The 15043-nt window shown below is 35.8% G+C and overlaps 1 protein-coding gene and 1 long non-coding RNA gene across 3 annotated transcripts; both read left to right on the top strand.

Annotated features, from left to right (window-relative positions):
* The first annotated feature begins 11859 nt into the window (after positions 1-11859).
* Positions 11860-13090, top strand: LOC113304573 (F-box/FBD/LRR-repeat protein At5g56420-like). The gene is made up of 2 exons (XM_026553717.1): positions 11860-12072; positions 12281-13090. The coding sequence occupies exon 2, from the start codon at positions 12318-12320 to the stop codon at positions 13017-13019; it is 702 nt and encodes a 233-aa protein (XP_026409502.1). The 5' UTR covers positions 11860-12072; positions 12281-12317; the 3' UTR covers positions 13020-13090.
* A 306-nt stretch (positions 13091-13396) lies between these two features.
* LOC113304583 lies at positions 13397-14570 on the top strand. Of its 2 annotated transcripts, XR_003338250.1 has the most exons (3): positions 13397-13722; positions 13854-14021; positions 14106-14570. It is a non-coding gene; the product is annotated as an uncharacterized LOC113304583 (long non-coding RNA). The 2 variants fall into 2 exon arrangements; XR_003338248.1 differs by having other exon boundaries at positions 13397-14021.
* The last annotated feature ends 473 nt before the right edge of the window (positions 14571-15043 follow it).

The raw sequence follows: 15043 nt of genomic DNA on the forward strand, positions 1-15043 counted from the left end.
AGTTGCCGGTCCATATCATCCATGCTTGCATTAATGATTGTATTCTCTATCGCAAGGACTATGCTAATGAAGAGAAGTGTCCTAAATGTGGTGAAAGTAGATGGAAGAAACCACCCGAAGGGAGTAATCCATCAACTAAAAAGGTTCCAGTGAAGAGACTGAGGTATTTTCCAGTTACAGAAAGGTTGCAGCGTATGTATGGTACAACATGGATAGCTGAGCTGATGACATGGTATGCTAAGGTTGAAGAAAGTGCTACACATATGAGACATCCGGTGGATTCGTCACAATGGAAGTCAATAGACATGAAGTGGCCTGAGTTTGCTGAAGAGAAACGAAACGTACGTCTGGGACTAGCAACTGATGGTTTTAACCCTTTTGGAATGATGACCTCGCATAGTACTTGGCCTGTTATGCTTACTTGTTATAACCTTCCGCCATCTGAATGCACGTCAAAGGATTTTACGATGTTAACACTGCTGATTCCTGGTCCACTTGGTCCTAACCACAACATAGATGTTTATTTGCAGCCCTTGATCGACGAGTTAATTGATTTATGGACAGTCGGTAAAGTAACGTACGATGCGCATACAAAGACTTCCTTTACAATGAAAGCAATGTTATTGTGGTGCATACACGACTTTCCCGCATATGCTCATGTTTCTGGTTTGCGAACTTCTGGAAGATTTGGTTGTCCTGTGTGTGGAGAAAATACAGAGGCGTTCAGGCTAAAATGGGGTTCTAAGTATGCTTATATGGGTCATAGAAGGTTTCTAAGAGATAGGTTTCACCCTTATAGACTGAAAACATCTGAGTTCAACGGATTTGAGGAGACAAGGGGTGCACCAAGACGTTTGAGTGGTGCCGAATTATTCGACAAGACAGCAACCGCAGATAAAGAGTTTGGGAAGCTGGTCAAGCGGCCGGTCGTACGTGAGTCTCCGTGGTCGAAGAGATCGATCTTTTTTTGTCTACCATATTGGAAGGTAACCTCCTTTCTAACTTTATGTCATCTCATCTCATCAGTTACTTGTTTATATTATATATATAATATTTTGATCTCCATAGCTTTACTTGTTATATTTGTTTTGCTCGGCATAATTTTACTTGTTAGAAGCTTTATATCTACCAGCATGCATCCATGAATCCATTTCTCAGAAACAGGCCTCATCATAGTTATAGTTATGTTTGTTCTGTTTGTGCTGAAACAGTTACTTAAATTCAATTCAATATGTGTTGTTTGAAATTCCTTTCTAACATAATATCATCTCATTAGTTTATGCAAATCCGGCACAATGTGGATGTCATGCATGTAGAAAAGAATTTTACGGAGAATTTGTTTGGAACTTTTATGAGCCATAAGGATAAGAACAAGGATGGGAAACTGGCGCGTAAAGATTTAAAACTGCTAAACTTAAAGCCTTGCTTGTGGTTGACGGAAGAGAATGGAAAAGTAGAGATGCCTCATGCACCTTATTCTTTGTCTAAGGAAGAAAGGGAAGTCATCTGTAAAACTCTTAGCACACTTAAAGTTCCAATTGGTTACAGTGCGAATTGGAAACGGAAAGTATGCTTGAAAGACTTCCAATTGAAGGGTTTGAAGTCTCACGATTATCATATTCTGATGCAGGGGTTAATGCCTATTTTTATGATGCATTGTTTCAAAGAACATAAGCCTTTGCGTGAGGCAGTTCGACACTTATCGTTGTTTTTCAAAGTACTAACTTCCAAGGTTATTGATCGTGCTGAGCTTCGTATAATGCACGAACGTGTGGTGGAGTCACTATGTGTGTTTGAAATGTATTTCCCGCCTGCTTTTTTTGTTAGTATGACTCATGTTGTCGTACACTTGGCAGAAGAGGCACATCAATTGGGGCCTGTTCAGTTTAGGTGGATGTACCCTTACGAGAGGTATAAACAATTCTTTAGTTACTTATGATCCCTTTAGTTTATTCTTTTTTGAACTTAGCGAAACTTATATATCTTTGTTTACTAACTACATGTGAAGATGAGGTACTACAAAGTACTTGGTCGCAACAAAAATTATGTAGAAGGCTCTATTACAAAACAGTATGAGATTAATGAAGGAGCGCGCCATTGCGTCGAGATACTTCCTGAAAAGAGGCGAAAGTCTCTTAAGTGTCGTGGAAAGATATCAATGCCCAGTGATGTTTATGAAGGTCCATACCCACCTAATTCACAAGGAAAGCCACATTCATTGACCAACGTAGAGCATGAACAAGTTCGTTTGTGGATATTGAGACATTCAGATGAAAATACTGAATGGGAAGAGTAAGTAAAGCCTACGTTGATTTCTTTTTAGATCATTTCATCACACTATGCATTGGATTTTAAGTTCAAAGACATGAATGTACGATCAGTGATAGATCTTAGTTTATTACTTTATCACATCTAATGAACTTATACCAGCAGTTAACTACCCACATGCTACAACTGAAAGTGTCTTAAACTAGCAGTTCCATTTTTTTATAGCTGTAAAATCAGTTTATACTCTAATGAGGTTCACTCGTCAAGCTTTAGCATACTGTTTTATTTTTAACTGTGCAGTTGAAACATTTTAGTTATCATGACATGAGTTTAAGCTGAAATCTAAGTTGATTTTTGTTACAATATGACATCTTCTAAAATCTGTGTGTGCTCACTCGAAACGAGGTTAAGGGAGTAGTACTACTTGATTATGTTTCCTGATTTGTAAGTTAATGCTTATATCACTTGTCACTTTCTGTGTTGTTTGACAGGAAGTACGAGATATATGTTCGTAATTTGAACCAAACTCGTACGGGAAGGATAAAACCTACAGACTACATTGAATGGCTACAGAAACAACTTGAAGGCACTCCTATGACAGATTTTCGTAGGCTGGCAATTGGTCCTACCTTCGCTACAATTTCGTATAACTCATATTTTGTTAATGGCTATCTTTTTTACACAGCCGATGCCGAAAAAAATTTAACTACACAAAATAGTGGAGTCACCATGGATGCTTGCACCAGCTTCAGAGCAAGTTCCAGAGATACTAACTTGGTCGATGACGATACTACGTACTATGGCATTCTACAACACATACTTGAACTGGATTATGGATTTTTCTCAGAAATTGTTTTTTACTGTGATTGGGTGCGAGTCGAAGACAAAGTACATGGATCCTATGTGGATCCGGATACAAAGTTGAGGTTTGTCAACTTCAAAAGTTTATGAGAAGCTCAAAAGAAGTCGACGAGCCATTCATCCATGCTTCTCAAGCTAGACAAGTTTTTTACTGCAGAGATGTGACAAGGGAGCACTGGAATTTGGTTTTGGAATCTCCAATAAGATCAGACCCCAATAAGAATGCTTTGGAAGATCCATTTGTCTTCACTGCAAATGCAAATGAAGCTCCATCAATTTTTACAGTTGTTGGAGAAGATGAGTATTGGAATGAAGAAGCTCAGGTAAGGTTTCATATGTCTCTTCCTAGTAGATTCCATATTTGTTATGTTAGCTCTTTTATTTTCTTTTTAATTTCATTTTGTATAATTGGTTATCTTTCCAGGGGGTGAGAAACAGGGATACACGTGAATGAACTTGCACGAGACCTTATAATTCCATTGGTGGAAATCATGTAGATCCCCTTGCGCACATGTGAGTTGACAACATACCCTGAACCTCCTTTGTGATTTGATTTTGGTACTTATTTGGGTCAGATAGCATGCCGAATCTTGGGTTATATTCTGCACCTGTTATATTCCACTATATATATATATATAACCTGTTGGCTGTTGATACGAGCTTGAACATTATTCCACTGTGAATTAGTATTTGCATACCAAAAGCATTCCACAAAAGTAATTCCCTTATAGTGATTTTCTTTTCCTGAATTCCCTGCTTTCTTCATTTATGTTTTCACTCTTGTTGCATGATTGTATACCTGCTACTGATGAGCCAACTGTTGTTTACATGACCTAGATCTAGGTTTAATCTCTCAAATTACCTCACACGTGCTTCCAACATTAAAAGAAAGAATACAGAGATTGTTGATTTAAGGAGCTTCGTCATTGCAAGGTTTTTTGTTGAATTTGGACTAGGTTAGGATTTTTGTTTTTGTTAAACCTGTACCAGGTTAAGATTCTTTTTAATTGGTTGGTGTCAATTGAGATGCTAGACGCGTTTTAAATTCAAGTCATAGGTACTACCATGTAACGTTTTACTACTTAGAGATGTGTCCCCCATTACCGTGCGATTCTTTAACTTGGTGTGTTACTTGAATGTAGATGCCTCTTAATACAGTTGGAAAAGTGTCTAGCACTGATGATACTCATTACTCGAGTTTAAAACTCATTGGTACTTCAGTGAATATTGAATCGTCAAAAATCAAATGAACTAAAAACTGGTCTTGTTAAATTTAGGTCGCATGAGTATCTTATGCACTGATAAAGCTTGTAGATGAGTTTGCAGCATCCCTTTGAGCACTTTTCTTTCAGCAATGCTGGTTGTCTTGCCTTAAGCTTGCCGTCTAGGATTTATTCATCTATATACCACTATGTGACCGTGTATTTTGAACTGAACGAAGTCATGGTGCTGTTGTTGATTTTCTTTGCAGGAACGACGTTCTTTGTCGTATGTGAACCAGGGACACATCACATGGATGCTCTACTTGATATCATTTACGAAGTATTGGATAAGTTTATCGTCATCTGAGGAGCTTATCGTTTTGTTGTTTAACATGTTGCTTTTAGCTTATTTTCTATTAGTTTGAACTTACTTACTAGCTAGCTAGCTTGGACATGTATTGTCTTGAACCAGAATTTCATCTTTTTTGTGTAATTTGAAACTCAATGGATAATATGAATGTATGTGGAATTCTCAAGTTTTTGAGTTTAAATTTGAATTTTAGTTTGTGTTTAATTTGAGTTCCATTTGAATTGACTTTTCCTTGAGTTTGACTTGACTTGACTTTGATTTGAGTTCCATTTGACTTGACTTGACTTTGATGCAGTCAGATTATTCAGATTCAGCCATTCAGATTCAACAAATCTGAATCGATATATTTTTTTTATTATAATTTAAATCTGAGACTCACGGCTGTGGGTCTGCACCTTGTTACCCTTAAAATCAGTCGTTATTGTGAGACCCACGGTTAGGCGTTGTACCAAACAGAGACGCTTTATCAGAGACCCCAACAGAGACTGTTGAAAATTGTCGTATAACTCGTATATATGACTTTTCCTGACAGTCGCGGAACTTCTGTTTTCCACTAGTGATCATCATCAGCAAATAATCTTTGACATTCAAGAACTCTCAATATTTGTTCCAAACTCGGTGGTGTGTGTTTATAATACTTCTCGTATATCTCTAAAGGAGATTCTTCACTTACCACATGTGGATCAAAAACTCCATACCGTTGTCTCTGCATGTATTCACCAAGCGTCATCTCAGATGAGGATGCACGCTGATTTGAATTTCTACGCTTATATTCTGCCAATGTCATCTTAAATGACGTCTCCTCGGAAGAAGTCATCATCCTCAAAAATTCCCTGAAAAGAAATACAAAAAGAAACGCATAAAAAGGAAAAAAAAATAATCTAAAATAAAATGAAAATATTGTACAAAAAAAAAACCTAAAAATTAATCTAAAAACAAATCCGCGACGGCGGCGCCAAAATGATTAATATTTTTGATTGTCGTTGTTGTTTTTAGTAAATAGGATTCGAACTCTTAGACTTGTTGAGATTAATTTTAAAGGAATAAAATAGAGAGTTACTGGGTCTAGGATTCGGCCAAACTCATATCAATAGGTTCAATTATTCATTCTCAAACAATTATCGCTCGACAAATAAAACAACATCGACTCTTATTCTTGCCAAGGTAGATTCTCCAAACATTAGTTATAAATCGTAAGCATGGGACATCAAACATCTAAGCAAGCATGACCCATCTAATAAAATAACAACTAATTTTTTCAAATCATAATTCTATTTTAATTAAATGCAAAAGCCAAATAGAAAATAAAACAAATTCACCCGTGTATGAAGTCCGGCTTCCTCCGTCGACCTAGTGTTGGGGTCTAGCTTCTCATGATAAAAACACACTAAAAAAATGATTTATAGCTCAAATGATGTTTTTATTAATAAAACAATGAATATGCAACGCTGTATAGGCGTTACAGAACAATATTTGTTGCAAACTGAAGCTACTTGTTACAATGGACTGTTACAAAATTTAAGACGCTAGGATGTTGGAAAAATAAGACACTAGAAATAACGACTGCAGTTTGCAGTCTTATGTTCTTCGTGGCTTATTCTTCCTGCAGGTGATGATTCACTCTGCAACCTCCTCTTTTACCCTCAGTCTCTGCCCCAAAGTCTCGATATACTTTTAAGATTCCCAGCAACTTATTTATACCCATAGCGACTCCAAAATGCAAAATATTTTTGATTATTCTCCATGCAAGGTACAAGTATTTTCTTCCTTTTTTTTTCTCCTCACGCGCTCTGGTGGTATTGACATGTTCCAATTACTTTGATACACGACTCTTGAATGAATTAAACTCCATCCAGCCACATGCTACCACCAAGAATATCTCAACAAAATACCAAAAATATCTCTCGAGAATATTCTTTCACTGTTTCAACCAATTTCCACGTTGCAGCCATATTTGATCAATTCCAACACACATACCTTCCCTGTTTGAATGAAACAGGTCATTCTGCAACCAATTCCGACCAAAAATCCGATTAAATTTCAGCCAAATCACTTCCACAAATACACGCAGATACAGTCAAACCCGTGAACCCTGTTTTCTTTGGATCCAACTATCCAGCCAACCTGGATTGATTCTAAGACCCTTACCAGCCATGTTTCACCTAATGGAGTTATCCCAAACAAGTATATCCATTAAATCTCACTACAAAGCTTCGAATTCTCATACCCTAATTCTGGTCCGTGAAGAACAACTTTCCCGCCAAAACTGTGTTGCTTCAGATCCATGATTCTAGTAAACCCAGCCAAAGTTTATGAATTCCATCAATCATACCAACCCTGTTAAGCTTTAACAGACTCACCCAAGAAGTTTCAGTGATTGAATCTCATTATTCACACCACAAACACAAACCCTAATTTTGTTCTGTGAAGTTCAAATATTCCCGCCAATTTCAAATTCAAACGGAGAAGAAGATGGGTGCCCCTTATCCGATCCTGGGGTGCGAATAGCATCTGCCTTTTTGGGGTGACCCGGGGTGCCCCTTAGTAATTGAGCTGCCGCTTAACCAATAACGAGAGTCTGAATAGCACGTGTCCTCCGGGTGCAAATAACAACTTTTCGAGCTGATTCTTTTAAAAACGTTTATTCCCCAAAAATACCTACAAACAAGTTTATTAATGATAAAATGAGTCCCAGCTAATGTATTTATGGGTGAAAACGTGTCGCACTTACGTGTTTATCAACTAGGTCCCGGGGTTTTTCTGCATTTGCGGTTTCCTCGTTAACAAAATTATGGTGTATGCGTTATTTCTATTCCGTATTATATTTTGTTATATAATTGAAATATCACAGGTTGTGCGTTAGAATCAGTCAATTGAAAATCCGACCTTTGGTTGTTGATTGAAATTGATTGATACTTGAACATTGGTCTTTGGTACCGTTCAAATGCTTTCTCTTGTATTCAATTAGACTCGCAGATTACCATTTTCTTGAGTAAGAATTGAATCGAGAAAGAGGGATATTAACTCTTTGATATACCTTATCCGTAAAAACATCACGGACGAGTTCGTGCCGAAACTTTAGCCCCACGTTTTTTTGCACAATGCAGTGCATGGTCTCCTTAGATGTCCATGATTCTGTTGCAGCTGGGACATGAACTGTCCTCACCAAACAAAGGTATGCAGAGTCTATAAATTATTTTATTTTTTTTGCTTTTGAGGTTTTCATAGAGTTAAAGAGTTCATGAGGTTATAACGTGATATTACAATGTGCTTTGAAAAAACCCATATTAGAACCATCTGAATATGAGACACCACAAGGGTTCATGTGGGAGGGGTACAATAACTTTCTTCCGAAGATGGGATGGAAAAAAGAGTAAAATTTTCAACTTCAGAAATACAAAGTTGGATAAGGTTCGAAAAACAAAAACAGGTTGTAGAATATTGGTAGGTACTAATGCAGAAAAAATATTGAACTAAAAGTGAGTTAATTTGGTCGTTATCCGAAAATCATAAATCGAAGGGTATACAAAGGGAATAAATAGAGTTGTTACGACGACGGTTTGTAATAAAAACATGAAAACATTTTGTATTACGATCATATTTTTGGAAAAAAAAAATTGTCACGAGATGATTGATGGAAATAATCATGAAGAATTTTGTATTATTTACCTAATTATATCTGACGATTTTATTTGATCTATCATTATTTATTAAGTGGTGATGAAGTATGATAAAGTTTGTCAATTTTACTGGTGATGGAGTCGATATGCTTATGGATATTTCCAAAAACCTCTTTCTATCAAAGGAATAAATAGAGTTGTTACGACGACGGTTTGTAATAAAAACATGAAAACATTTCGTATTACGATCATATTTTTGGAGAAAAAAAATTGTCACAAGATGATTGATGGAAATAATCATGAAGAATTTTGTATTATTTACCTAATTATATCTGATGATTTTATTTGATCTGTCATTATTTATTAAGTGGTCATGATTCTCATGAAGTATGATAAAGTTTGTCAATTTTACTAGTGATGGAGTCGATATGCTTATGGATATTTCCAAAAACCTCTTTCTACCAAAGGAAAGTTAAAAAAGAAAAAAGAAATACTAAAGTTTTATCGAAAGACGAGTATCAAGAAATTTATGGGAACAAAAATTCCAGAAAACAGAGATAAGGAATGAAAAATTCCATAAACAAAATTTATGAAAAGCTTGTATAATTTGTGCGAGTTTGAATGGAATTAAACAAAAACGGGAAGCAGTGACTAAATACAACCATATTTAAGTTAAATACAACTCTCTTTTCAAAGTCTGAATGTTGTAAACCTAAATGGTATGGATAAATAAAATTCACCTTCTTCTTAATTTATTTTTCACTCAATTTTCAAAAAAAAAATAAAATCCTTAACTAATTCGGCTATCAGTCAATTCAGTCCTATAAATGAACAAGAAAAGGTAGAGATTAAGTATATTGGAGGTTGCGTTTAACCTATCATTCCTTTTGAACATTACACCCGACCACCATGATCACCGAGAGTAAGATAATTTCCTTTCTTCTCAAAGTCAATTGTTGATATAGTACCAACCGAGAATTCGTTCAAAACCTACAACTCATTTCTCAATTAGATATCAAAAATTAATCAAACAGCTTCATAATCAACGAATTTGTTAGCCTTCACGAAAATGAAACCGAATAGTTATAATATATTAAAAAATAATGAAAATTCAGTTTAATCAAGACTATTTAATACTCTCTCCATCCCAAATTAGATGACCTAGTTGTAGTTTGCACAAATTTTAAGGAAAGAAAGAGAAAGGAGAATTTTTAAGTATTTTATACAATTATACCCTTGTGGACAATTACTAGTAAAATTTAGAAATGATTTATCTCTCAAACCATACCACGGATATTTGTAAACTTTATACCATTAGAAAACATTTTAAAACGCCTACGTAACGAGTATAAACATGACTATCAAATTTTAAATATTTCTTATACTAATTATAATCAATTAAAAGGATAATTTTAGAAATAATTCATTGTTTGATGATATAAGTCATCTATTTTGGGACAAAATTTAAAACTAACCAGGTCTTCTAATTTGGGACGGAGGGAGTATGAAAAAAAAGTTTTATTAAGAGATTCAGAATTCAATTTTTATTTCTAATATCTTCTTCTAAATATCAGTAGTAGAATCAAATTTTATAATAGGGTAAAAAATTGTGGAAACTAGGTTGGAGAGAGGATGATGATGTAGCGCCCCCTAAGCTAGCAGCTGACTAATCCAAGAGATTAACTATAAAATGAGGCACTAACGATCTAAAACATCTATTCATACATTAAGAAACAAGTTCTAAACAAAGGTTAACCCGAATCTAAACCCTCTCTGAAATAAATACAAGAACTCCTCTCAAGTGTTACATATTTAATAGTGAGTTGATTTACAAATAGATCAGTTTCAGAGACAGATCAAGTTGTGCACGTGGCGATGAGAGCTTTGAGGAGTTGGTTTTGTTAGTTGGTTAGCTTCCGCTATGTTTATTTGGTGTTTATACTCTATTTGTAAATCAACTCACTATTAAATATGTAACACTTGAGAGGAGTTCTTGTATTTATTTCATAGAGGGTTTAGATTCGGATTAACCTTTGTTTAGAACTTCTTTCTTAATGTATGAATAAATGTTTTAGATCGTTAGTGCCTCATTTTATAGTTAATCTCTTGGATTAGTCAGCTGCTAGTTTAGGGGCGCTACAGATCAGGTTGGGATTTGGTTTCCCACGTTAATTGGGTTTACAGAATTTAAGCTTTTAGAAGGGGGTTATTTAAATTAAACACGGGTTGTATACAGTCACAACCAACCAGAATTAAGTGACATACCTTCAGTGATCAATACTATTTAAAAATCTCATCAAACTGTCAGGCAAAAAGATCGGAAAATGAATTTTGTTAAAGAGAGAGCAAAAACTGATTCGAGGAGAGCGAAAATCATAGCGGACTCACTTGTTATTACGTAGTCAATATTTTTTTATAACTCGGACCAAAATATCCTTAATTATTGATTTACCCAATAAACACATAAAACTTACATCAATTTCTACAACTCCACCACCGTCATCTCCACCGGTACCACAAATTAGTATAATCTTATGCTAAAGAAATATGAGTGACTCTAAGAAAAGATCCAGCTTCAAGTCAAACTTTCCTCACGCTCTTGCAAATACGTACGATAAGGATTGATGGACTATTCCTATAGATAATCTCAAATTTGCAAGCCATAATGATTTGATGTCATTCCAAAAATTAGTAAACCCCGTTTACCTGGTATTTTCTTTTCTGAAACTAAACAATTCCAACAGTGCCAACCGTCAAGTAAGAAATGGGTTCTTTTGAATTTTGAAAATATTTGTTTGAATTTTAGGTTTTGATGCCGTGTTTTTTTTTTTTTGAAGATTTACGGAGTTTGATTTATAAATGTCAACAAAGAACATATGTAATCGATAGCAATAACCATATGAAAGTTATAGGTCCGACGAAGAGATTTTGACTTTCTTTAACATTGATATTAATATTGCTAAAGTTGAATATGGGGTGGTAGTGGTTTCGGGTGGTGGCAGAAAGGTTTCTTGGTAACAGCGGTTTCTTGATGCTTTCTTATCATTGGTGGATGGTGGCGCCGAATCAGGATTCGGCTTGAAGTTGCCGGTAATATTTGTTGGTGGAGTTGTTCAAGGGATGGGGTGAGTTTTGTCCAGCTAATGAGTGTAATTAGTAGGATAATTTCGTCAGAGTCACATAAATATGTTGGATGCATCCTAGATGCCGAGTCGACTATGATTTTTGTATTCCTCAGAATTTTTTTGCTCTCCCTCTAACAAAAATATGTTCTTTCATGCTGGGGAAAATGTTATCATTCGGTCAGTTTTGGATTCCCTTTATGTTTGTTTGATGACCACTGCACTAATTCCCAAAAAGAGTATGGAGCAAAAGATTATAAGGGATTTTTTGTGTGGATACAACAAGGATCAGAAAAGGCAGCATTTTATCTGTTTCGACTCCCTTAACTGGTTCCTCATTAGACAGTGTGCATTTAGAGCTTAGCATATTAGGCTTGCAATTAGTTTCTTGTTTAAAAAACAAAAAAACAAAAAAAAATGGTGAGGTGTAGCACCCGATAATAACTTTGGGGGTTGGCGATGGGGCGGGGTGCCATCCCACCCGAAAATGAAAAGTGCGATTCATATCTGTTCAAGATAGTGAAACTGAAAATCGATTTGTAATTCAAAAGTGGGAACGAAGAGTAATCAAAATTGGATCTCACACCATAATTATTTTGCATCAGTTTGAGAATCGTTACTTTTATCAGGTATAATTCATTTTCTTAGATTCCTCGTTCAAACCCTATACCTACTTGGAATTTTTATAATTTAATTTTTCATTCTTTAGCTCCATTTTTGCATTCAATTTCATTTCTTGTTTGTCACAAGTTGTTGGTTTTCTGTAAACCTATGATCTAGGATCTGAAATCATCATTCCTCCAATTCTGGGGTTCAATTTTATTTTCTTATTTTCAGATATTAGGTAGATCGAATTATACTATCATCAAATTACATGGAAGCACAACAGAACATCGTAGAGAATCTTGATCGTATCAGTGATTTACCTGACAATATTATTCATCACATTCTTTCCTTCCTCCTAATAAAAGATGTCATAAGGACCAGCTTCTTATCAAAAAGATGGAGATACATATGGACATCCGTTCCCACTCTAGAATTCGACGGCTTGGTATTCTCTCCTAAGACAAAATTCATGAACTTTATCGAATCAGTTTTGCTTCATCGTAGTGGAACTGGTATCCAGACATTTTCCTTAAGGTTTGGTGGTTATTATTGTGATAGTTCTCATCTTGATAGTTGGTTTCTTGCTGCAGCAAACCACAATGTTCGTGAGCTTAGTATCTCTTTCCATACTGGGGAAGCCTTTGAATTACCTAGTTGCATTTTTACTTGCAACTCCTTAACTGTTTTGAAGTTGAACTTATACAACTCTGTTGTTAATCTTCCTTCAATTGTTCATTTACCATTTCTCAAGAGGCTTCAGCTTACTTCAGTCACATTTTCGGAAGACGGCTGGAACCAAATCTTTCGCAATAGTCCAATGCTTGAGGATGTCATTATGGAGGATTGTTATGCTGAAAATCTCAGACCTCTTCAGATTTCCTCTTCTTCATTGCGAAATTTGATTATAGATGGTCTCCTAAGAGCATCCACAGTGGGCGAGTATAACCAAATTTATGGGATGAGATCCTAACACAGTGGGACGGAGTAAAGATCAAATTTGATCCAAAGATCAAATTCCAGACCAAATATGGTCGCGACCAAATCCCAAATTCTAATATAGTCGGGCGTAAATTTAAAGTACGCTTGATGCTGGGCGTAAATTTAAAGTACGCTTGTTAACGGGCGGAGATTTAAATTACGCCCGATGAAATTTTAATTAAATAAAAAAAAAAGGAATGAGGCGGACTTTTAAAGTCCGCAAATTTAATGAGGCGGACTTTTAAAGTCCGCCTGTTAAAATTTACAAAGGATGGGGCGGACTTTTAAAGTCCGCCTGATGGAATTTTAATGGGGCGGACTTTTAAAGTCCGCCTGACGAAATTTTAATCATTTACCGTTGCGTCACACCACGAACTAAACCCAAATTTTGGTTTTTTTTTTTGATCTTTGATCTTTGGTTTTGATCGCACCACTGCAGTTGCTCTAAAGGAACACAATTATTGTCTGCTCAATCATGAAATTAGGGTGTATTCTCCTAGGTTAATGTCACTAAAATTCACTGGTTATGCTGAAAAGAGCATTTATGTCGAAAACATGTCATCACTAGTCATGCTACAATAGACTTAAAGTTTAATTTTGGCATACGAGCAGAAATAGATTCCAATTATTTGATTAAGTTTCTTGAGGGCATCTCTCATACAAAAGTTTTAACACTATCCTCATCAAGCATAGAGGTATGTGTCCTTTCATCTCTTTCTTTTTTCTGAAGGTTTTTAGGTTTCTTTTTGATTCTAACACGGTGTTTGATCTTATTAGTACTAGAGGTTTCGTCGTAACTGTGATCTTTCTTGTCTTCTGTTAACAGCTACTATGTGAAACTTCGACATTGTTAGGAAAAACCTTCACATTTTCAAGTTTGAACCATTTGAAGTTGACTGCTGCCGTTAACAAAGAAACTGTTAAACGTGTAACCTTCTTGCTTCATAGTTCTCCGAAATTGGAGTTCCTTTCCATAGACTTCTTTCTACGTCGAGTAAGTTAACATTCCTAGATATCAAATTGGGCTATTTATTTATTCATTAGCATTAATTTTATGTACAAATACTGATATTTACAGCAGGGAATCAATGAAGAAGAAAGTTTTGAGCCACAAACCACAGCTTTCGAATACTGCATTGATAACCTTAAGGTCGCCAAGATCAAGGGTTTTAGAGGAAATGAAAACGAAATGGCATTGGTGAAAAGCTTGCTGGAGAATGCAATGATCCTAGAGAAGATGATTATCGTTTTCTTGAAACAGATTTCAGCTAACTCAAAACTGCAGAATCAGATTTACCTTGACATCCTACTGCATCCAAGAGGCTCACCGAGCAGTGAAGTTGTCTGTGAATTGTGAATCTCTCTTTTATCTGAACTTTTACTTGCTTAGTCTACACAACATGCACAGGGTCCTGTGTAGTAAAAGTATCATTTTTGGTACATACTTGATGCTATCAATTTGCAAATAAACGCACTCAGAAGAATTATATTTTTCCATCTTCAGCTTATTGAAGTATTTGGGATCCAGCTTATCTACACCTCATCTATCATTCCAAGAACCAATAATTTCAATTGAAGTTATGAATGTTCTCATTGCAATATCTTGTTTGTCGTTGGATTCTGGAGCTCGAGAATCTAATCGTCATATCAGAGGTTGGCACGCTCAAGAATTATACTTTCCAGCGCCAGTGCTTCATCTGGAACGAGTGGCGGCATGCATTTTGCATCAAAAAGAAAAAGAGTGGCGGAATGCGCATGTATCTTCTAGCCCTTGCTCTTACAGCGTTCGCCTTAGAATTCAAGATCGACCAACAGTGGTATGATTAAAGGTTAACCCCATCTACCTTGTATTCGAAAAGAAAACCCTTACCACCTACCTTGTTTTCCAAAATGGGTTGGTATAAACAAATGTAATAGAGAAGATCAGTACAAACCTTTGAGACATGGGACCGTTCCACCATTATATATTTCTAGGCTCTCTTCACACCCACGTGCTTATTCAGAATTTTGCTTCTT

This window comes from Papaver somniferum, chromosome 1 (assembly GCF_003573695.1).
Source record: "Papaver somniferum cultivar HN1 chromosome 1, ASM357369v1, whole genome shotgun sequence".
Classification (NCBI taxonomy): Eukaryota; Viridiplantae; Streptophyta; class Magnoliopsida; order Ranunculales; family Papaveraceae; genus Papaver; species Papaver somniferum.

Bases quoted from the DNA above. Each gene is read 5' to 3' on its own strand.
- LOC113304573 (XM_026553717.1), top strand. From the start codon at position 12,318: ATGGAAGCACAACAGAACATCGTAGAGAATCTTGATCGTATCAGTGAT.